Source organism: Myxine glutinosa, chromosome 6, assembly GCF_964187855.1.
Source record: "Myxine glutinosa chromosome 6, kmMyxGlut1.1, whole genome shotgun sequence".
NCBI classification, from domain to species: Eukaryota; Metazoa; Chordata; class Myxini; order Myxiniformes; family Myxinidae; genus Myxine; species Myxine glutinosa.
In genome coordinates, this window is record NC_136266.1 from 162,523,301 (window position 1) to 162,548,425 (window position 25,125).

Here is a 25,125-nt window from a genome sequence, read left to right on the forward strand (position 1 = left end):
CACACAAAACATATAATAAGGGGAGCGGTAGACAAGATGGGGAGAGAGGGGGAAGGACACAAACACAACATTTGAGAGCAGGGACATCGAGAGATCTGTGGGACGGAGAGGGCCTGGGGGAGGAGGCGTGGGAAGGGGGGGAGGCGTGGGAGAAGTATAAAACACAAGGATACTGCAAGGACTTCCAGGAAAGAAGTTGGTATTTCAAAAAAGTGGATCTGGGGTGAAATTAGCGGGGGTAAAAAAGATCAAGGTTTTGGATGGGGGAAGATTAGAGATGGTGGTGAACAGCTGTTTTAAAGACCCGGAGGGAGGAGTGGGATTGAAGAGAGCTTTGCCTCCAATTGTAGGCAATCAACTTATCAACTTGTCTTCATGGCGAAGGAAATGTTTTGGGGTCCCCAAAGAGTGAACCAATAATTACTTAACCCCACTTTGCTCTATGGTCACGGGGTAAAGACATCAGATCAATTAGAACGGCACTCGGTGGAGCACATACCTCCAACAGGCTGAACAGGTTACGCTTTGTATTCCACTGTTAGGCCAGATCTGGATCTGACATGAACCAAAATCGAATCGGCTTGTTCTTGTCCCAACTCATCCACCAGGATTTGTCTTAATCCGTCCACAACTTTTTGAAATGCTGTATCATGTTATATATCGTTTTTGGATTCGGACGAATTTTGGTGGACAGGTTGAGTGTGTGACAAGGATGAATTGCTTCAAATTTGGTGAAGATCCGGTTCCGGATCCAGATAAGAGTAGAGTAAAAAAAAAATTAATTTAAAAAGTGGGATAAAAAATTTTAAAAACTTTTTTAAATTAAAAAACATTCCTGTACTCTTATCTGGATCCGGAACCGGATCTTCACCAAATTTGAAGCACTTCATCCTTGTCACACACCCAACCTGTCCATCAAATTCGTCCGAATCTGTCCATATGTTTTCGAGATATCCTGCCCATGACGGGCAGACAGACAGACAGACCGACAGACAGAGGTGAAAACATAACATGCATCCCCCTTTTGTGGTGGAGATAAGAAATTAATTGATCACCTAATTTTTTATTCATTCATTCATTTTATCCTAATTTTATTCATTCAAAAAAAGTTCATATTTTTTATTCTATTGAAATAAGTATGTTTATTTATTTTTTTCTATTTAAAATCTAGGCTCTTGGTAGAGTAATGTGACCGAGGTACGAGCAAGCAAGGGAATGGGTAAATGGGCAAAAGAGTAGAGAAAGGTGAGGAGGGAACACACTCACCTGCAAGATGGTTGTGTTGATGGGAGTGGTGGGGTTAACGGGGTAGATGGAGGATGCCTTGAGTTGGTGGTGCACCACCATCTTTTTTTATCCCTTGCGTTCTTTTGTTTTTGCATATACAGTATTTAATACAAAGTTTGAGGCTCAAGGAAGATCTGAATGTCTCAAACATTGGTTTCATTTCATCTAGCTCTCCTTTCTCGGCCGATGTTATCTGTGTAACTGTAGGAGGTGTAAACTAACGAACTGGCCAAATGAAGGTGCAGAAAGATTTTGATCAATTGGCTTGTCGAAGTGAATGCAAAAATGCACTTCCAAACTTTGTTTACTAACATATCAGGGGATATGATTGGGGTTTATTTGGACATTTTCATTTTCTACTGTACTTCTATTTTTCCAACACGGTTTCAGCATCACCGAGTCCATTTTTCCTTGTATCGTGTGGCACAGGCGTTGGCGCCATGACTTGGTCTCCTCTCGCTTGTGGAATCATCACTGGAAAGTATGAGGATGGGATTCCCATGTATTCGCGTGCATCACTCAAGGTGTGTCTGTGCATCTTTCAGCAAAAAGCATTATTATCAATCCATTAAATTATACAGGCCTGCCTCTAAAACATGACGGAAGTATGACTTATAAACCCTCCCCACCTTCCCTCATCTCCTCCCCCACCACCACCCAAAAACAATGTTTTCCTCCCTCTGCCTCCTTGTGTGGGTGGATGTTGAACAGTACCGCACTGCCAATAAAAATGAAAGAAATTAAACCTTTTAATACCTTGTATCACTTTGCTGATTTGCTGCTGCTACTGCTGCTTGTCATGCCGGATCACCACTCTGGATCTCCCCTGGTGCACAATTGAATAACCGTGGATCAAATACGTTTCCTGGTGCCCAATGCATTTGATAATATGGTCGGTATGATAATATACCAAGTGCCGTTCTTATTACCTCCGCCACCAAAGGTGGATGCAGGTTGTTTTCACCCCTGTCTGTTTGTCTGTTTGTCTGTTTGTTACTTGCCGGAAAAGAAAAAGAAAAGATTCCGGCAAGTATGTTGATCGGTTGGTTTGTCTGTCTGTCTGTCTGTTTGTCTGTTTGTCTGTTTATCTGTCTGTTTGTGTGCAGTACTGTACTACGTCTACACCGTTGCACATAGAATCGCCAAACTTTGCACACATATTTGCCTTGCCCTGGAATATACTATGCCCAATTTTTAACTCTCTCGGCCCAAGGCCTCCATTATGACGTCATAATTTGATAATTCGACGAGTACAAAACTTCATCCAATCACGATTCAATTTCTTGAGCAACATGTCGGCATAAATTGGGGGAGAAAAAAAATAATGACGACGTCATCGGTCACGTGGTTTGGCCGCCATCTTGGAAAAACCGACAAACTTTGCACCTCTATATCTCCGAAAGTGCTGAATAGAAAAAATTGAGACATGGCTCATTGTAAAGAACTCTCCATGGGGAATAAAACATGTTAATGATGATGTCATTGGTGCGTCCATTATGACGTTATAATTCGACAAATACAAAACTTCATCAGATCAAGATGCAATTTCTTGAGCATCATCAAGGAATAAATTAGTTTAGAAAACAAATAATGATGACGTCATCGGTCACGTGGTTCGGCCACCATATTTGTCCAAAATGCCCGATATAAAAGTACATTCTGACAAGTCCTCGGTCTCTGACCGATTTTTCATTTGTCTGTCTGTCTGTGAACAAGATATCTCAAAAAGTTGTGGATGGATTAGGACGAAATTTGGCAGACACGTGTATGGGACACGTGTCAGGTGTATGTGACACGGACAAAATTATTCGATTTTGGTTAAGATCCGGATTCGGATCCGGCTGGTAGAATTTTTTAAGTGATTCTTCACCATTGGGAGATGGGGCCAAAAACGACACAGCGCAGGATTTCTAAAAAAGTTGTGGATGGATTTGGACCAAACTTGGTGGACTGCTTAGGCGTGTGACAAGGACGAATCGATTCAATTTTGGTGAAGATCTGAATATGGATTCGGATACAAGAGTTATTTAATTTTTAAGTGATTCTTCACCATTGAGGGATCGGGCGAAAAGCGATATACAACATATTTTTTTAAAACTTATGGATGACTCATGACTAAACTAGGTGAATGAGTTGGTTCGGTGACCAGAACAAGCCGATTAGATTTTGTTTCAGGTATGAATCCAGATCCGGCCTATCATTGGGATACACAACAAACTGTTCAGCCTGGCGGAGGTATGCGCTCTACCGAGTGCCGTTCTAGTTATATCTGTTATTTTTGTACGGTACTTTTGATTTTCCTTTACATAACAAAATGCAAACATGATTATGTCAGATTCTCAATTAGTGGCATACAGCTTAGTCTTTAGAACTCTCTTGCAATCAACGTCAATGCAGATATTTATGCAAGAAAAAAAACAATATGTCCATGGTGGGAGATCAAACTAAACACTGCTGTAGTTGAAGGAGGTTACCTGTCAGGAATACCTGCAAAAATCATGTACAAATCAAAATTCACTGGTTGCAAAGGTATTCAGCCCCTTAGGTCAGTACTTGGTGGAAGCACCTTTTACATCGATTACTGTGATGAGTTTTTGTGGGTAGTAGGTCTCTACCAGCTTTGCAAAATGATATGGTGAAACCTTATTCACATGACAATTACTCTAGTTCTGCCAGGTTTGATTGGGATCGTCGATAGACTGCAATCTTCAAGTCTCGACATAAATGTTCAATTGGGTTTGAGTCAGGGCCTTGACTGGGCCACTCAGTAACATTTATTTTCTTCTTATTGAGCCACTCCAGTGTGCCTTTACCTTTGTGCTTCGGATCATTGTCCTGCTGAAATGTGAATCTTCTACCTAGTTCCAGATTCATGGCTGACTCGAGCAGGTTTTCATCAAGCATTCTCCTGTACTTTGCGCCATCCATTGCCCTTTCTATCCTGACAAGCTTGCCAGCCCCTACTGATGAAAAGCAGCCCCATCACATGATGCTGCCATGACCATGCTTTACAGTAGGGATGGTGTTGACTGGGTTATGTGCAATGTTTTATGCCAGACATAACGCTTTGAATTTAGACCAAAAGGTTTGTCTCGTCTGACCACAAAACTTTTCTCCATATGCCTGCAGTATCATTAAGATGCTTTTTCACAAACTCCATACAGCTTTTAGATGAGTCCTTTTTCAGTAATGGCTTCTTTCTTGCCACCTGTCCATAGAGGCCAGCTTTGTGAAGGGAACAGGATTTTGTTGATTGATGAACACTGACCCCCATCTGGTACACATGGAGCCTTGCAGATATTTCAGTCATTCATGTATTTACAGTTACATCCTAAATCAATTTCCTGCTTGCCCGGCTGCTGAGTTTGGATTGGCGACTTTATCCGGGTAGAGTCTGGGTGGAATGACACATCTTCCACTCCTTAATGATTTATTTCACCGTACTCAAAGGGATAATGAGTGACTTTGAAATCTTCTTATAACCTTCTCCTGAATGGTGCTTCTCCACCATTTTATGTCTAACTTCTTTGGAAAGCTCCTTGGTGTTCATGTTTGCCTTGTTGGTTGACGAAGTGATTTGTACCTTAAAACGCCTTTGATTAGTGGGGGAGCTTCATTTTCAAGTTAAACCACTGACTACATCCAGGTGAAACTGGTGAAAACCTTTCACAGTGAAACCTTTCAAGCAAATCATTTGCTCCTGAAATTATTTATGGTTAATTAGGCAAAGGGTTTGAATATTTATGTAACTGAGAATCATCTGATTTTCTTTATTAGTCTAACTTATTCACATTTTATCTGATTTTTTTTCAGCTTTATCGCTGGAGTATTTTGTGAAGAATCTATAGATTAAGATTGATTTGAAAGCATCATGAAATAAGCTCAGGTGGCATCCAAATGTGAAAACTTTGGAGGAGGAGTGGGGGAGGGGAATTCTTTTGCAGGCCACTGTATTAGTCCCAAACTCCCTGAATTCTCCTCTGGATCTGCTTTTTCGAATGACAGTATGCTACCTCTGACACCTCAAAGGCGAGTACGCTACCTCTGAGCTATCCTGCCAATCCTCTGTTATTGCATGAGACATTACAATACCCCCAAAACATTTTTCCTTTTGTGTGGTTCAGTTAAGAAAATGTTAATATCTTCAGAATCTGAGTTCATTATTACTGCAAGGTGCAACATATGGGAGTAATGATCACATGCTTCTGATGTCTGGGTGTGTGCAGGGGTACCAGTGGCTAAAAGAGCGTATTGTGAGTGATGAGGGCCGACGGCAGAGAACCAAATTGAAGGAGCTGCAGAGTGTGGCTGAGGATTTGGGGTGCACTCTTCCACAGCTGGCAATTGGTGGGTCATTGGAGAAGCTATCGGTGGCCAGCTCATAAATGAACAGGAGAAATATGTTTGTGAGAAATCCGTGTACCAACTAAGCAGATAAACCCTGCAGCTTTAATCCTACCAATGTTTTTTTTCTTTTTCGAACAGGATATAAGGCTTTCTAACAGGATCCAGGGTACTATCACTCACTCTAGTCACACTCACCACACTGTCTACAAACTCCTCAGAAAACAGGACACCAACACCATTCACGCCCAGTGTGTACCCTGGATAAGAATAGGTACGCCGTATCCCTGCGTGTCGTAAGAGGCGACTAAGAGGGTTGGCGTCAGGAAGGGCATCCGACCATAAAAACATTGCCTCAAAAAGAGAACCATGACAATTACAACTACATGTGGGCAGGGTACAGCCCGAAGTGGAGATCGGTTTCTGAGGTTTGGGACATGGAATGTAGGGACAATGACAGGGAGATCAGGAGAAGTGGTGGAAGTATTGGTCAGAAGAAGAGTGGACATATGTTGTGTGCAAGAGACGAGATGGAAGGGAAGTGGTGTGAGAATGGTGAAGGGTAGGCAGGGACAGAAATACAAGTTTGTGTGGCAAGGGTGCCTGGAGGGCGTGAATGGTGTTGGTGTCCTGTTTTCTGAGGAGTTTGTAGACAGTGTGGTGAGTGTGACTAGAGTGAGTGATAGGTTGATGATGGTGAAAATGATGATTGGAAAGCGCTTGGTGAACGTCATCTCGGGATATGCTCCGCAGGTTGGTCGAAACGATGAAGAGAAGGACAAGTTCTGGTGTGTGATAGAGAAGCTGATGGAAAACCTGAAAGATGAGGAAGTTGTTGTGGTAGGAGGAGACCTAAATGGACATATGGGAAGGAGTATGGATGGTTTTGACGGAGTTCATGGGGGTTACGGATATGGTGTGAGAAATGGAGAAGGTGAAAGGATTTTGGAGTTTGCTGATGGAGCTGATTTGTTGATTTGTAATACTCAGTTCCAGAAAGAGGATAATAAGCTTGTTACATACACGTCAGGTGGGTCGACGACAACCGTTGACTACCTGATGGTGCGTAGGCGAGATAGGGGGCACCTCCGGGACACAAAGGTGATCCCGGGGGAGGAGGCTGTTTCACAGCACCATTTGGTTGTCTGCGACGTAAGGGTGAAAGGTGCGAGGAGAGCTCGGCGGGTGAAGTACCAACCGAGAATGAAGGTGTGGAGGTTGAAAGAGGTGACAGTAAGGGAGGCATTAAAAGAGAGGCTGAGTAGGGTCGAGGATGATGTGGTTGAGCTTGAAAGTGGTTGGATGTCAATGAAAGCTAGTCTGTTGGGAGCCGTTGGTGAGGTATGTGGATGGACAAAAGGACCACCGAGGCACTCGAAAACATGGTGGTGGGATGATGAAGTTGGAAAGAGGATTGACGAGAAGAGGAAGAAGTTCACGGAGTGGCAGAAGGCGAAGGGTACGGGAGCAGAAACAGCAGAGCATGAAAGTTATAAGGCAGCCAGGAAGGCTGCAAAGAAAGAGGTAGCAAAGGCGCAGGAGGCATGTAGGAAAATGTTCGGAGAACGCTTGGATTCGGAAGAGGGTCAGAGAGCAGTATTCAGGATTGCAAAGCAGATAGCGAAAGAGAGGTGTGATGTGATGGGGGTGAGTTGCTTGAAGGATGAAGTGGGACAAATCGTTGTCGACCCAGATGGAATTAAAGGAAGATGGAAAAGATATATGGAAATGCTGTTGAATACAGAGAATGAATGGGATGGCAACATAGAGAGTAACCCAGTTTTAGGACCGGCAGAGAAGATAACTGAGAAGGAAGTTGAGGAAGCGATAAAAGCAATGAAGGGTAGAAAAGCGGGAGGGCCGACGGGAGTTGTGGGAGATATGTTGAAGGCAGCAGGAAGTTGGGGTGTGAAGAGAATGACAGAGATCTGTAATCTGGTGGTGAAAGAAGGCCGCATTCCAGTGGATTGGGAACTGAGTACCCTCGTCCCTCTATACAAGGGGAAAGGTGACCCTCTGGAGTGTGGCTCGTACCGAGCGATAAAGTTATTGGAGCATGGAATGAAGGTATTAGAAAGGGTGTTGGAGAGGAGGATAAGGAAGAAAGTGAAGATCGATGAAATGCAGTTTGGATTCATGCCAGGAAGAGGAACGACAGACACGCTTTTCATTGTGAGGCAGTTGCAGGAGAAGTACATGGAGAAGAGGAAGAAGTTGTTTCTTGGGTTTGTTGATCTGGAGAAAGCATTCGATCGGGTTCCACGCAAAGTATTGACATGGGCATTGAGGAAGTTAGGAGTGGAGGAATGGTTGATCAGAGTAGTGATGGCAATGTACAAAAGAGGCGCACAGCTGTAAGGACGAAGGACGGGAACAGTGGTGAGTTTGAGGTGAAGGTGGGAGTGCATCAGGGGTCGGTACTAAGTCCACTACTATTTGTAGCTGTGATGGAGGTGCTGGCTCAGAACGTAAAGGAGGGTTTACCGTGGGAGTTGTTGTATGCAGATGATCTGGTGTTGATTGCGGAAAGTATGGATGGACTGAAGGAAAAGATGAACACGTGGAAGGAATGTATGGAGACAAAAGGTCTGAAGGTGAATATCGGAAAGACGAAGGTGATGGCAAGTGGTAAAGCATGTGGTGAGGTGGAAAGAACTGGGAAGTGGCCCTGTGCTGTGTGTAGGAAGGGTGTCGGAGTGAACTCCGTTCAGTGTACAATGTGCGCTGAGTGGGTTCATCAAAAATGTAGTGGTCTGAGAGGGTCATTAAACAGTGTGGCAGCTACATTCAAATGTAAGGTGTGCACAGAGGGAGCTGCAGATGGAGGAAATGTTGAGTTGGATCTTGGAGACGGCGTGAAGCTGGAAGGTGTGAAAACATTTTGCTACCTCGGAGACATGCTGAATGGAGAAGGTGGATCAGACTCGGCAACGGTTGCTCGAGTGAGATGTGCATGGAAGAAGTTTCGGGAATTGAGTGGCGTGCTGATGATGAGGGGAGTGGCGTTGAAGCTGAAGGGAAAGGTGTATGCTGCATGTGTGAGAAGTGTTATGATTTATGGGAGCGAGACATGGGTAATGAACGTAGAGCAGCAACTAAAGTTGGAAAGGGTGGAAATGCGAATGGTTCGACGGATGTGCGGAGTATCGTTGAGAGAGAGGAAGACAAATGATGAATTGCGGAAGATGATGGGAATAGAGCCTGTGATTGATGCTGTGAAAAGGAACAGGTTGAGATGGTTTGGTCATGTGTTGAGGAAGGATGAAAGTGACTGGTTGAGAAGAGTGATGGAAATGAATGTATAAGGAAGTAGAGGACGGGGAAGACCGAGAAAGACTTGGCTAAAGATGGTGGAAGAAGAAATGCAGGCAAGGGGGTTATCAAGGAGAGAAGCAGAAAATAGGGCAAAATGGAGAAGATTGTCATGGGCACCGCAAGGCTAACCCCTGCTCTAGCAGGGAAAATGGCCTTTTAAAATGCATGTTGTTGTTGTTGTATATAAGGCTCATAGCGGAGCTGCCCCAACCTAACCCCACCACACACACCTCACACGGATATACATATGAATACATCATATCAGTGAAGTCACAACAATGGCACTGCATATTTCACCACACCTAGTGGGACATTTCCTTAGGAGAATTTCCTTCTTTCCATGAATTCTAACCGATGAGGATTGTCTGTGTTCTATCCTTTAATTTTTTTTAAAGTTTTTGTTATGACTCAGCCAGGGTTTGAATCACCGACCTACCCAGACTCAGAGCGGACACTCTAACCATTACACCACTTCTTCGCCACATTATAATTTTGAGATTATTTATTAAATAGATGTTGCAGACAGTTGCCCGTCATGTGCTGCGACCATGGTCAAACTGCATCGGTGAGGTAGCTGCACACCCAGATATGATGCAAACCCGCAGCCAAATGCGATGTATACACATGAGAGAGAATGCTGTATGTTTTCTCTACTCTTTACTCGTACTGATTTATACTGCTCTGCCTCTTCCGGATGGCTGGAGAGCAGCTTGGTGCTTGCGGAATGAGGGTGTGAGCTCTGTACTATTGGGAGCCTCCAGCACCGAACAGCTGCTTGAGGACCTGGGAGCCATCCAGGTGAGACTTCAACGTGTATCACGCGTAAGGCTCTTAAGATGTATGTTGGGGATAATTAGGTTAATCAACCCTTTCTTCACTTAACATGTCTAACACGTATTACTGTCTAACACTTAACATGTCTTAACATGTCAATCCTAATTGGGATTGTTCTTCTTCAGGTGTTGCCCAAACTGACAAACCAGATTGTGATGGAGATGGACAACGTCTTGGGTAATAAACCACACAGCAAGAAGGACTACCGCTCGTAAAATGACCTTCTTAACTGCTTGTTGATGCAACTGCAGAAAACCCCATTCACATCTGCCTGAGCTTGATTTATATGCTACGGGATGCCAGCTGCGGCCCGCAAAGGAAATATTCTGCAAAAAAAACCCCAAAAATTGATTGCAGAGCACCTTGAGCAAGATGTCCGAGCAAATGTTGATGGGTAATTTAGATATGTAATTTGAGGTGGTATTCTGAATTGTTTTCTGGGCATTTCAGTGAAGACGGACAAATACTATTATCATTCCTTCACCTCACTATTGGGAAGTACAATCAGGAAAGCTGAAATTGGGTTCTTTGGATCCTCAAACATGGTTACAAAGTGGAATGAAGAATTGGTCTCGCTGGTGAAGGCAAGTGGCGTTCTGCGTTTGCGAAAAGGTAGAACGACGGACGAAATCAAAAGGACGTTTATTGAGGTATGCTAACAATAATTGCAATGGAAAGAAGAAGCTGACGTTTCGGGCATCAAGACGACGAAGGATTAACGCCGGAAACGTCAGCTCCTCCTTGCTGCCGAGGACGGTTAGCATTCCTCGACCAACGTCCTGTTGATTTCAACTCTACTTCCAAAACACCCTTTCTTAATTCCTCCACACAAAGTTGTTTTACGTTTCATCACAACTACCAGGCCTCTCAGTCCCATTACTTGTCACGGAAGTACACTGGCACCCTCTTCTGGTAAAGCGCAGACATTCACAACCATCCTCACCAGAACTTGGGAGAACCACAGAGCAGAGAACAGAAAAGCACAACCAACTCGAGGTTTTAGTTCAAATAAAACAAAATAGACGAAGGCACAGAAAGAAAGTTATTTTCAGTCGTGGACTGGTCTTCATCGGGTGCTAACACAGAGCACGTACGCTCCAACAGTAAATGCGCTCATAAGGAGCAGGGCACAACAGGCCCAGGCCAGTATTCTCGTCATTCCTTGGGTTGTGCTTTTTCATTGTCCGCTCCGCTGATGTCACTTTTTTTTTTTTGGTGATTAAGAATTCTCCCATCGACAAACTGTTCTTTGACTCGCAAGCATGGACCAACTATTATGTGGGTTATGGAATGCATCATGCTATATCGGAAGGTGAATTCGATTTGCATGGCTTTGGAACTAAAAGGCTGCATCGTGGACCCGCCTTTGCCTACAAGACCTTTCCCTCCCCAAGTGCCTTTATCCTATGGAATGCCTGCAGTAAATGGACATTCTTCATTACAGAATGTTGCGAGCGAGTGCAGAGAGTGACCGGCGCTTTATCTTGCATACGAACCTTCCTTGACCTGTAATCGACAGCTTTGTCTGACTTAAACCTTGCTCGTTACACACCTGGTATGTTAATCTTCTTGCTCCCAAGTCCACCGATTCACACAACCACAGAATCTTGGGCGGCATGCATTTTTCTTGTTTTGTGACTTATTTTTATACTTTCACGAACAGTTGTGATACTTCTGGAACGTGTTTCCTTTTCGTTTTACTAACAACTGCACGTGATTCTTTATATGAATTAATAATGTCGAGGGCTATCAATTTATTACGTTTGAAATTATATGACTGCATTTTGACACCTTCATCCTCCGCAAACACTCACCTGCTCCTCCCTTTACTCTTCTCCACCCAATCCTTCACTTCTCTTCCCACTCCTTTATCCTCTTTGCTCTCTCATATCCATTCCTCCATCTTTTTCTTAACAACAATTATTTTTCTCATTCTCCTGCCCCCTAAAGAGCCTGGTGTTGGCTTAGCGGTTAGGGTGCCGGCTTGGGATCCTAGGATCCTGGGTTTGAATCCCGGTCGATCGCTGAATTAGCGCCAGGTGGGTTGACTCAGCCTGTCATCCTTCAGAGGTCGGCAAATTGAGTACCAGTTCACTGGTAATTCCGTGTGTGTCGCAAGAGGCGACTAACAGGGTTGGCGGCAGGAAGGGCATCCGGCCATAAAACATTGCCTCAAAAAAAAGGGACCACGTTGCCCGAAAAAATAGGCCAACCCTGCTCTGTGGGGAAAAATGGCCTCTAAAGGTGGTTCTTCTCTTCCTGCTCCCTAAACCCTCCAACCCCCTCTCCGTGAGTACATAATAAATTGATGGCCATTTTCGCTCTAATGTCAGTGACTGTTATTTGCATTGTTTCTCAGATGGCAGTCATTGTTTCTCTTACTTCACCCGAGCATGATACACGTGAATATTTGCTTTATTAAACATCTATAAGCAACAGGTTGAAAAGGAAGGAGGGACATGAATGTGATTTACGATCCTGTGAAATATTTCATTGCTATAAAATGGATTTTGAGTCTTTGTTGTCGCTGTATTATTCCAACATGCCTGTAGCAAAACAATGTTGACTTGTGCCTACTTGGAAATAGTGGTTATGAACAAGATACTCACAGATGTCCAAGACGCATCACGTCAAAGTTTTAAAATGTATTCTGCATGTATAATCAGTGATGAAATGTATCAACATTTTATAATTTAGATGCACGATGTACGTACGTTATACTTTTTAAATTTGGAGTGTCTTGGACTATTGTGAGTATGTCGTTCATAGGCCATTGTGCATTGTGCAAGCCACTCCTTTCGTGCCGTGAGACCCATCGGGTTGCTGAGGCAGTTTCATTGGCGAGGAGGCACAATCCTGGATGGGTCGCCACTCCTTCGCAGGATATTGGCTTATTTCCCAGAGTTGGTACTCCTTTTGCTGACCTTGGAAGAATGAGTGGCTGAGTCAAACCACCTGGTGTTACTGGCATGACTGGGGCTAGAATTCAGGTCCTTAAGATCTTAAGCAAGCCATCTTAACCATGAAGCCAACACCAGGTTTGAACACCCCATGTCTGATCCAATGTGCCATGAATGAATATGATGAATGAATGATCGTTTTGAGGTCATTTTTCCCACTAGAGTGGGGGTTGGCCTTGCAGGCCCCATGACCTCATGGGGTCCTGTTTGAGGCAAATGTTTTTATGGCCGGGTGCCCTTCCTGACGCCAACCCTTGGTCACGCTCTTACGATGCGCAGGGATATGGTGTACCTATTCTAAATCGGGGTACACACCGGATCATTCATCCCAGCAAGCTGGTACTCAATTTTGCCGACCTCGGAAGGATGACAGGCTCAGTCAACCACCCTGGTGTTAATTCAGCAATCGACCGGGATTCGAACTCAGGATCCTAGGATCCCAAGCTAGCGCCCTAACCGCTCAGCCAACACCAGGCCAATGTGCCATACTCTGTGTTATTAAGCGTTGGTTCTGCCAAACCAGTTTCTAGGCCAGGGTCATGCTGGGGTGGTATGACATCCCTCTCCCAGCAATAGTTCGGGCAGCAATATGTAATTTGTTCAGTGTGGCGATGCCCCCCCCCCCCCCCCCCTACTCTTCGAGAGTGACCTTAAACGTCTTCCAACTAATGCCCACAGATGGGACGTACATTTAACGTCCATTCGAGGGACAGCACGCACACATCATTTGGAAACAAAAGCACACCTTTATCAGCCAATGCCAGCAAGATGTACAGGGCATGGTCCGGTTCTCCTGCATCGATGAATGAAATTGAAAAAGAAAAATCAATACTAACAGCTTCATTTCTGGACACACTCTCTTGCTCCCTCCATCTCATCAGCCCAAGTGAATAAAATAACATTAACTAGTAATAAGTGTCCACAACCATCCTTGATCATGTTGTGGAATGTCGGCCGAGGCCCTCGCTTTCTTTTTCTTCCGTCCTCGCATCTGTTAGCCTTCGTCACCTTTATTAGCCCCTGTTGGACTTGGTCCGAAACGGGGACTTATGGATTTGGTCTCGTCCGTCCTTTTGTGCGTCCACAACCATATCGAGATGTATGGACCAATTTTGTTCATATTTGTCAAAAAGACAACACATGACAGTATACATACATATCCAAGTCATGTTTTTTTTCGAGATCAGATCAAAGATGGCCGACTGGAAGCCATTTTGTTACTTAAACGTGTCCCTAACCATTTCTTGAACATGCATGGTCTGATTTTCTTGAAACCTGGCACAAGCACAGTTCATGATGGCATACAGCTGCACCTCACTTTATTTTGCTATCTGATCAAAGATGGCCGACTGGTAGACTGGCTGCCTTTTTAGTTTTAAAAAGCCTGATATTGAACACGTCGTCAACCTTTTCTCGGACATGCATTTACCGATCTTGTTTACATTTGGCACACAGATAATGAATGATGGCTTACATAAGTTCGTCATATCTTTTCAATATCAGATCCAAGATGGCCGACTGGCAGCCATTCTGTTACATAATCGTGTCAACAACAATTTCTCGGACATGCATGGACCGATTTTCTTAACTTGGCACAAAGACAATACATGAGTATGCATATGCAGAAGATTTTGTTTTATCATCCAACCAAAGATGGCCGACTGAGAGCCTTTAACTCCGTACAGCAAAATTAATAAAACCTCGGCGGGGGCTATGACATTTTATGTCTTTTTCTTCTTGTTCGTTTTTAAATTCGTTTTTTTTTTCAGAAACTGCAACAACGATTGACACAACTTTCAATATAAGAACCTCAATGCATAGATTTTTTTTTTTAACAAAGTTACATGGTGATTGGTCGGAAAATGCAGTCGGGGTCCAAAAAAAAATCTATTTTCTGTAGGCATGGGTTGCAGGGTGTTACACCTATCAGGAATAATTCCATGGCTTTGGCCGAATAATTGAGCCTTTGAGGATCCATGGTCGCTGGACCGAGTGTTGCTTTTTCATTTAATTCACCACATGTGCGGCCACGCTGTCTCTTCCCTTCTCCCCCACCCATTCGTTGTAAATAAATCCTTTATCATTGCGAACCTGTGTGGTGGACATTGGGGAATGTGGAACTCTTTACGTGTCATCAATTTGTCAGAATAAACCCATCGACGGGTCGATAGGGAATCCGCAAATTTAAGGTGCCATTCGTCAAAAGGAGTAAAAGGTGGTGCTCCCCTCGGCTACTCACTGTTGGGAGATTCACCAGTGGCCACATGGTTCTTAAACCACCGACCTGCACACAAATTACGGGCGGACGTGGAATCCTATGGATACCTCCCAGTCTGGCAGAGCGTTGATCATTGGACCACACACAGGTGGAATATCATCCTACACCAAAATTATCCTTTGTTTCCAGGTCAAAGGTCAAGATAATTTTAAACGTTTATTCCAAGCTACCCCGAATGCTCTGGCCTCGCCTTTTTGACATCTCGCCACAGAAGAGCTGTCCCTGCCTGCTCCAAATGGTAGTCAAGATGTGGCTCTTGTGAACAGCAAAGAGCTCTTGAAATGGATCATCCTTCAAGAGCTGTTAACAGGTAGAGATATCAAAGGGGGAAGACTCATTGTGCTGAAGATCCTTGCATTTACCTCCATAAGGGTGATGTGAACTATGAACTCAAGACCCTAATATCTTCAACAAGATACGTTAACCGCACCAAGCTGAGATAAGCAGTACAAAGTAATGATCGTTTTATCGAAGGCAACAACGAAAGAAACAACTACTTTCACTCTCAGAAACCACCTTGTAACAATAAAGTAACTCAGAAAAAATATTTATGGACATATTAAGAAACACTGAGGGACGAATGAAAGTGGAAGGACACCTGCAGCAAGCACAACAAAGACAGAACTGACAAATTGCATGTTAATGCTTTACAAAGTCAAATGCTTGACAACAACATTGTTTCCTCCAAACCCAAGAGTCCATTGAATATATTTCCTGTTGACTTGTACAAATTATTGAGATCTATACATATAACATATGGGTGGGTGCAAATGAGTATGCTGAAATACCTCTTCCAGGTTCTCTCCACATGGGGATATTTCTGCCAAAAAAAAAAATTCCACTGTTAAAGAAAATAAACTGATCAACCATCAAGAATCCGTACACGAATGGACATCAAACCGGTGCACACCGTAAGAGTTATCACAAGAGATGAGCCTTCCGGAAAAAAAGCACACCTTTATGTTACCTGCAACTCAAACCTCTGATACAAATTTACACATGTATGTATCATTACATCGAAGTTTTAACATCTGTGGTTTTTCATCATGTCATGTACCGTCGTGCCCAAAAATATTGGCACGCTTGCACTTTTTTTCAAATAACTCACAATTTTCTCCAAAAATAAGTTCAAATTGACAAACGTATTTGGTCTCCACAATTCTTGATTTCACTGTTAATATTACAGAACCTTTGTTTTTGATTCAGAACTTAATATATCCTTTTAAATCAGAAAATAAAAAGAAATGTCATTGACAAAATTATTGACACCCTCGACTTAATATTTGGTATCACAGCCTTTGGACAAAATAACTGCAGACAAGTGCTTCCTATAGCCATGAATGAGCTTCCTACAGCTCAATACTGGCAGTTTGCCCTACTCTTCTTGTGCAAACTGCTCCAGTTCTCCCAGATTTGAAGGGTGCCTTCTCCCAACTGCCGTTTTCAGATCTCCCCACAGGTGTTCAATGGGATTTAGATCTGGACTCATTGCTGGACACTTCAGAACAATCGAGCGTTTTGTCTTGAACCATTCCTGGGTGATTTTTGAAGTGTGTTTGGGTCACTGTCCTGCTGCAAGACCCATGACCTTCGACAGAGACCCAGTTTTCTGACACTGGGTTGAACATTGTGCTCCAAAATGCCTTGGTAATCTCCTGATTTCATGATGCCCTGTACACATTCAAGGCACCCAGTGCCAGAGGCAGCACACCACCCCCAAAACATCACTGAACCTCCTCCATGTTTGACTGTAGGGAAGGTGATCTTTTCTTTGAAGGCTTCATTTTGTTTTCTTTAAACATAGAGATGATGTGCTTTACCAAAAAGCACTAATTTTGTCTCATCTGTCCACCGGACATTCTCCCAGAAGGACTTTGACTTGTTCAGGTGTGTTTTGGAAAACTCCAGTTGTGCTTTCTTGTGTCTTTCAGCCTGAGTCTCCTACAATAGAAACCTCTTTCATTGAGTTGGCGACGGATGGTGCGAGGTGAAACTGACGTACCTTGTTTCTGAAGGTCAGCTTGAATCTGTTTGGCAGTTAATCGAAGTGCTTTCTCCACCATTCGAACAATCCATCTTCGATCAAGTTCTCTCTTGCGGCCACGTCCACAGAGTTGGCGACAGTGCCATGGGCCTTAAACGTCCTGATAACATTGTGTATGTATGGTGGGCACAGGGACATCAAGGTCTCTGAAGATGGACTTGTAGCCTGGAGATTGTCCATGCTTGGCTACAATCTTGTGTCTGACCTCATTCGACAATTCTCTGGTTTTCTTTCTTTTCTCCATGCTCATTGTGGTACACACTGTGACAAACAGCAGAATTACTTATTTTATCCATTCAAACTGGTTGAATGAGTCACCATTGGTGAGTTCAATTCCAAAGTAAAGGAGAATCACCTGCTTGAAATCTAATTATTTCTAACCACTTCAGAAAGGTGCCAATTATATTGTCCAGGCCATTTTAGGATTCCTGTGGAATAAGCCAAGATTTAGTATTTTTTCACCTTTTTTGTTTGATTCCACTGCAAACCAAAGAAATACATTTGTGGACACCAAAATATTTTTTAATTTCAATAATTTACTGGAAGAAATGGTGCATTCTTTGAAAAAAGTGCAAAGGTGCTAATATTTTTGGCCACTATTGTATATAGTCTGAACCCTCACTCACCAACCCTGTACAAGTGGGTATAGTCTGGATGACCCAGCGGTGATGGGCAAATTTAAATCCACCCACGCATGGAAAACGGAAGTTTTGCAAACCAGTCCGGTGGTTTAACTAACCAGATGGTGGAAAAAGAGTCGTATCCACTCGAGAGGTTGAACAACAACAGGGATTTTAAGGCCATTTTCCCTGCAAGAGCGGGGGTTAGCCTTGCGGTCCCCATGACAATCTTCTCCATTTTGCCCTATTTTCTGCATCTCCCCTTGTTAACCCCTTTGCCCGCATTTCTTCTTTGACCATCTTTAGCCAAGTCTTTCTCGGTCTTCCCCGTCCTCTACTTCCTTCTACATTCATTTCCATCACTCTTTTCAACCAGTCACTTTCATCCTTCCTCAAAACATGACCAAACCATCACGACCTTTTCCTCTTCACAGCATCCATCACAGGCTCTATTCCCCATCATCTTTCGCAATTCATCATTTGTCTTCCTCTCTCTCAACGATACTCCACACATCCACCGAACCATTCGCATTTCCACCCTTTCCAGCCTTCGTTGCTGCTCTACGTTCATTACCCATGTCTCACTCCCAAAAATCATAACACTTCTCACACATGCAGCATACACCTTTCCCTTCAGCTTCAATGACACTCCCCTCCTCGTCAGCACGCCACTCAGTTCCCGAAACTTCTTCCATGCACATCTCACTCGAGCAACCGTTGCCGAGTCTGATCCACCTTTTCCATTCAGCATGTCTCCAAGGTAACAAAATGTTTTCACACCTTCCAGCTTCACGCCATCTCCAAGATCCAACTCAACATTTCCTCCATCTGCAGCTCCCTCTGTGCACACCTTACACTTGAATGTAGCTGCCACACTGGTTAATGACCCTCTCAAACCACTACATTTTTGATGAACCCACTCAGCGCACATTGTACATTGAATGGAATTCACTCCGACACCCTTCCTGCACACAGCACAGGGCCACTTCCCAGTTCTTTCCACCTCACCACATGCTTTACCACTTGCCATCACCTTCGTTTTTCCGATATTCACTTTCAGACCTTTTGTCTCCATACATCCTTCCACTTGTTCATCTTCTCCTTCAGTCCATCCATACTTTCTGCAATCAACACTAGATCATCTGCATACAACAACTCCCACGGTAAACCCTCCTTTACGTGCTGAGCCAGCACCTCCATCACAGCTACAAATAGTAGTGGACTTAGTACCGACCCGTGATGCACTCACACCTTCACCTCAAACTCACCACTGTTCCCGTCCTTCGTCCTTACAGCTGTGCGCGCTCTTTTGTACATTGCCATCACTACTCTGATCAACCACTCTGGAAGGTTGAACAAACTGTTTAATATAATAAATGTCAGCAATAAAGCAAAAAGGCACAAATATAAAACTTTTGGGTGCCCGTCATTTTGACGGGATTTTCCCCGAGTCATGTAAAACACTCGATAGGTCTTATTTTCCAAATTACCAAATTGCTGTTTCCATGACAACCATTGTATATGTCACAATATGCACATCTATCTTGTTTGTTTATTTGGTTTTTGTTTTTTTTACGGAGAAGCCCGTAGGGTAATGCCATCTGGGACAGCGTTTGTCTGTCTGTCGGTAGATATATGTATGTCCCTCATAAAGTCCACCAATCAGAGCTGAGGATCTGATAACATGACAATGGGACAGCAAATCATCCAAGCCCAGTGACACTGTTGTTGGTCTTTCGATCTTGTGTTTTTGTGTACTTGGTTGAGGCTCATATAAGAGCTTCCACATAGTCACGTGAAAAAGTAAGTACACCCCATGTAAAGTTTTGACTTTTTCAACATATTTCAACATACAGCTATTTGATCTTCATTTCAACAATATTGATAGATAAAGGTGATATAATACAACAAATATCATGAAACATTTACATTTTGTAGTCCATTGTATAATTTAAATAAACATAAATGCAAATTTCGCATGTGGAAAAAGTAAGTACACCCTTGGCTCTATTAGGTGGTATTGCCCCCTTTGGCAGAAACAACCTGAAGTAGGCGTTTCTTATAATTGCCTACCAGTCTCTGACCGACTGGGAGAAATTTTTGCCCACTCCTCCATGCAGAATTCTTTCAGCTGTGCGATGTTTGAGGGGTTTCTTGCATGCACAGCTCGTTTCAAATCCCCCCACAACATCTCGATGGGATTTAGATCCGGGCTTTGACTTGGCCATTCCAGAACCCTCAATTTCTTTCGTTTCAGCCATTTCTTGGTGGATTTACTGGTATGCTTAGGGTCATTTTCATGTTGCTAGGTCCACCTTCGGTTGAGCTTCAACTTGCCGACAGATGGCCTCACATTATCCTCAAGCACCCTCTGGTACAATGAAGAATTCATAGTGGATTATATGATGGTGAGCTGCCCAGGCCCTGATGCAGCAAAGCTGCCCCAAACCATAATATTTCCACCACCATGCTTTACAGTTGGTATCAGGTTCTTGTGGACAAATGCTGTCTTTGGTTTTCGCCAAACATGTCTTCTGGTACTGTGGCCAAATAGCTCTACCTTTGACTCATCTGTCCAGAGCACATTGTTCCAGAAGTGCTGGTCTTTGCCTCGGTGATCATTGGCAAACTTTATTTAGTCTTGCCCTGATGTTCTTTCTGGACAGCAAATATTTCCTCCTGGCACACCTCCCATGTAGATCAAATTGGTGCAGCCTCTTTCTAATTGTAGACTTGTGCACTTTGACATCAACAGTGGCACGAACTACCTGTAGGTCCCGTGATGACATTCTGGGGTTCTTAGAGACTTCTTTCAGCATCTTGCGGTCTGCTCTCGGACTGAACTTGCTGGGGCGGCCTGGCCTGAACAAGTTGGCAGTTGTTTGGAATCTTCTCCACTTGCAGATGATCTTCTTGACAGTCGAATGATTGATTTCAAATTGTTTGGAGATCTTTTTAAATCCCTTCCCAGACTCGTAGGCATCTATAACCTTCTTTCTGAAGGCCTCAGAGAGCTCTTTTGATCTAGTTATGGTGACGCCGCACACTTCAACAACAAAGAGCAAACCAAACTAAATGTCTGAGGTTTAAATAAGACAGGTTCCTCCAAGATCCTCTCTAACGATGTTCTAATCATTTGCACCTGAGCTGGTGCACCTGATTCTAATTTTAGGTATTTGAAGTAGTGATAAATGTAGGGGTGTACTTACTTTTTCCACATGCGAAATTTGCATTTATGTTTATTTAAATTATACAATAGACTACAAAATGTAAATGTTTCATGATATTTGTTATATTATATCACCTTTATCTATCAATATTGTTGAAATGAAGATCAAATAGCTGTATGTTGAAATATGTTGAAAAAGTCAAAACTTTACATGGGGTGTACTTACTTTTTCACGTGACTGTATGACATACTAGCCGAAAGCACCGGGTGTTGCCCGGGTTATTTTTGAATGAATTTACTGCTATAATTCAGCTTTTTCGCGGCCGTATAAGATTGACTATTATAATTCAGCTCAGCTTTTAATTGCGAAATGGGCCCAGCCCGGCTGAAGCAGCCTCGTCACCTAGCCTATAACCTTCCCGGGGCCCGTCCCGACATTTTTAGTTCTTTTTGAATGAATTTACTACCATAATTCAGCTTTTACTCGCGGCCGGAGAAGATTGACGACTATAATTCAGCTCAGCTTTTATTTGCGAAATGGGGCCAGCCCGGCCAAGGCGGCCTCGACCGGCCTCACCACCTAGCCTATAACCTTCCCGAGGCCCGTCCCGACATTTTTAGTTCTTTTTAAATGAATTTACTACCATAATTCAGCTTTTACTCGCGGCCATAGAAGATTGACTACTATAATTCAGCTTTTACTCACGGCCGTAGAAGATTGACTACTGTAATTCAGCTTTTACTCGCGGCCGTAGACGATTGACTACTATAATTCAGCTTTTACTCGCGGCCGTAGATGATTGACTGCTATAATTCATCTTTTACTCGCGGCTGTAGAAGATTGACTACTATAATTCAGCTTTTACTCGCGGCCGTAGAAGATTGACAACTATAATTCAGCTTTTACTCGCAGCCGTAGAAGATTGACTACTATAATTCAGCTATTACTCACAGCCTTAGAAGATTGACTACTATAATTCAGCTTTTACTTGCGGCCGTAGAAGATTGACTACTATAATTCAGCTTTTACTTGTGGCCGTAGAAGATTGACTACTATAATTCAGCTTTTACTCGCGGCCGTAGACGATTGACTACTATAATTCAGCTTTTGCTCACGGCCGTAGAAGATGGACTGCTATAATTCAGCTTTTACTCGCGGCCGTAGAAGATTGACTACTATAATTCAGCTTTTATTTGCGGCCATAGAAGATTGACTACTATAATTCATCTTTTACCCGCGGCCGTAGAAGATTGATTACTGTAATTCAGCTTTTACTCGCAGCCGTAAACGATTGACTACTATAATTCAGCTCAGCTTTTAATTGTGAAATGGGACCAGCTCGGCTGAGGTGGGCCTCGACCACCCCCGCCATCTAGACTATAACCTCCCCGGGGCCCGTCCCGATATTTTTGGTTCTTTTTGAATGAATTTACTACCATAATTCAGCTTTTACCCACGGCCGTAGAAGATTGACTACTATAATACAGCTTTTACTCGCGGCCATGGAAGATTGATTATTATAATTCAGCTCAGCTTTTAATTGTGAAATGGGCCCAGCCCGGCCGAAGCGGCCTCAACCGGCCTCGCCACCTCGCCTAAAACCTTCCCGGGGCCTGTCCCGACATTTTTTGTATTAGAGGTTTCCTCCTATCTTTCACCGTTCAGGAGATTATCTTGCACAGACAAACAAACAAAAACTTTCTTTTATAATATAGAGAGATAATAAAGGGAGTGCAGACAAGACAAGTCTTTGTAGACAAGAGGGGGGTGCACAACAACTGTGGAAGAGAGACGGCTGGGGCAGGGTACATGGGATAAACAAGATGGACACTACAGGGGCTTTCAGGAAAGAAAACAGGGAATTTGAAGGAGTTGTGAGCAGGATATCTCCAAAGCTTGTGGATGGATTCGGACAAAATTTAGTGTACATGTTGGGTGTGTGACGAGGACGAATTGGTTCAATTTTGTTGAAGATCCAGAATACTAGAACTTTTAAGTGATTCTTCACCATTGAGAGACGCAGCCAAAAATGACAAATAGCACGATATTTCAAAAAGTTGTGGAAGGAATTTGACGAAACTTGGTGGACAGTTTGGGAAGATGACAACAACAAGCCTAATGGATTTTTTGATAGGCCAGATCTGGACCTTAGTGGGATACAAAAAGTAAATTGTTCAGCCTGGCGGAAGTATGCGCACTATCCTTCTTGTCTTTGTTTTTCCGCACATCGTGCCAACATCGACCACAATTTTTAAACGTTATCTTTTTTTTTTTCAACCGAGCACCTCCGTCTCTAAAGTATGTACATGTGCAGTGCAGTATAATTAGAATGTGATTATATCTATAAAATACGAACTATTAAGCAAGACCAGGTTAAAAGGAGCGCCTGCAACCTTTCATTGCTCTTTCTAGTATCTAGTTAATCTTGTGCACCTTTTTCAAAATAAACCATTGAAATGCCCTGAATATCAAAAAATGTCATCCAATACCAAATAAGACAGGAAGGTATAAACAGACACAAATCTAAACATCTTGTACGTTTTTTTGAAATATGTCCGCAGCTCTCCGACAAGAACACGACCCGATTGTTGACGTTTCCCCATTTTTTTATGACGAGACGCATTCCAAAACAATTTGTCAATTTCCTTCTGCTTTTCTCCAACAGACAGTTGAAAGGACATAAAAAGCCACAAAAAGAAAGAAGCTGAAAGCCGAGTGTTACAACTATTGAAATTGAGACCATGCGGATCGCATCAGACTTGTACGGAATGACCCTGACTCGACGGAGCCTTGACCTTGTGTTTATGATCACGATGTTGTGGATATTCACCATTCATCTCTGCCGTGAGTCTCTCGTTCTGATATTTTAACGTTACTTTTAAACATGAGATCCTTCCCAAGGAAATATCAATGCAGAACGAGGCCGTTTGGTCATGAAGCCTGCACAATGGTTACCCACCTATGGTTGTTATCCCATGATGATTTATTCTTTTTAAATACTGAGATTCAAGCAAGGAAGCAGTACGGAACATTTTAAAAGTTTTTGGTACGACTCACTGGACCGGGATGGGATTCAAACCGTCGTAGTGTACTCTCTAACCTTTACACCACCGGGTTTGGGTATAAATGATGATATTATTATTACTTGCAAAATCGAAGAATTTTCAAGTATATTGGTTGGTTGCGTTTGTGGTTCTGTCTGTCTGTCTGTCTGTTTGTTTGTCTGTTTGTCTAAACAAATTTGTCTGGCCAACAGATCACATTTCTAAACCGATCGTCACGAAACTTCACCAAGTTGTCTAGGTCGTCCCAATTGAAAAGCCTATTGATTTTGAGGTCAAAGGTTATCTGGAGGTCAAATTTCTAAAATCGCCATTTTAAATCTGATTGACTTGAAAATTGAATAACATTTGTATATTGAGTCAATAAATTGGGAAACATACTATTTTTGAGGTCAATATGTCAAAGGTCAACTCAAGGTCAAACTTCCAAAATCATCACTTTTCAACTGAAAAACCTTCAATTCTCATCCGATTTCTGAGGATTGACTTGAAAATTGAACAGCATTTGCATATTGCCTTACTGAATTAGGAAACCAACTATTTATGAGGTCAAAGGTCAACTTAAGGTCAAACTTCTAAAATCATCATTTTTCATCTGAAAAATCGTCACTTTTCATCCTGTTGACCTGAGCTTTGATCAAGATTGTAAATTTTAATCTTCATGAAATGGCCAATTTGCTGTATAAATGGAAAACTTTTTACATACGAACATACGAAACGAACATACGAAATACGAAATTTAAACATACGAAATATAATTTGCGCCAAATTTGGTCACAATCCCATTAGCGGTTTTGGAGAGGAATTTGCAAGTGTTTACGACTACATTCCAGGTGAGCTAAAAATAAATCATGCTTTGGCGTTTCTTGGACTATTGTGAATTTGTCGTTCATATAACATTTTGAACGCACTTTTGTAGCATTTCTTGCATTGATACAGTTTATTGTGACGTAATAAACGTCATTAAAATATACCAAACCATCTCTGTTTTCCGACGCGTATCACCTCTTTTATATAAAAGTTTTAAGTTTCTCTCCGGAAGTATTTTGGAGCTTGCAATGTATGAACATTCCTGATTTGAAAGGTAAAAATCTTATTATTCTACTTCCTGTATTTTGTCACAGATCTACGTTGCTTGTTCAGCCACACCATTGGGTGAATTCTCTGTAAGACAAATCCTTATTTGCATTAATACAACTAGGGCATGCCCG

At 42.9% G+C, this 25,125-nt stretch overlaps 3 protein-coding genes across 4 annotated transcripts in view; 2 read left to right on the forward strand and 1 right to left on the reverse strand.

Moving 5' to 3' along the window:
• Nucleotides 1–12,297, forward strand: part of LOC137429109 (voltage-gated potassium channel subunit beta-2-like) — a gene marked incomplete at its 5' end in the record, with an annotated part of 39,339 nt that extends 27,042 nt beyond the window's left edge. The window contains 4 exons of the mRNA XM_078781098.1: nt 1,717–1,811; nt 5,514–5,634; nt 9,656–9,744; nt 9,906–12,297. Coding sequence (XP_078637224.1) covers nt 1,717–1,811; nt 5,514–5,634; nt 9,656–9,744; nt 9,906–9,995 — 395 coding nt within the window. The remainder of the gene's footprint in view (nt 1–1,716; nt 1,812–5,513; nt 5,635–9,655; nt 9,745–9,905) is intronic.
• LOC144892693 (protein FAM200C-like) overlaps nt 1–25,125 on the reverse strand; it is a 1,175,895-nt gene that overhangs the window by 842,193 nt on the left and 308,577 nt on the right. The window lies entirely within an intron of this gene.
• LOC137428956 (uncharacterized) overlaps nt 23,541–25,125 on the forward strand; it is a 107,521-nt gene continuing 105,936 nt past the window's right edge. For both annotated transcript variants that reach the window (XM_078780829.1, XM_078780830.1), the window contains exon 1: nt 23,541–23,696. In XM_078780829.1, the coding sequence (XP_078636955.1) occupies nt 23,594–23,696 (103 nt within the window). In that variant the 5' untranslated portion in view covers nt 23,541–23,593. The remainder of the gene's footprint in view (nt 23,697–25,125) is intronic.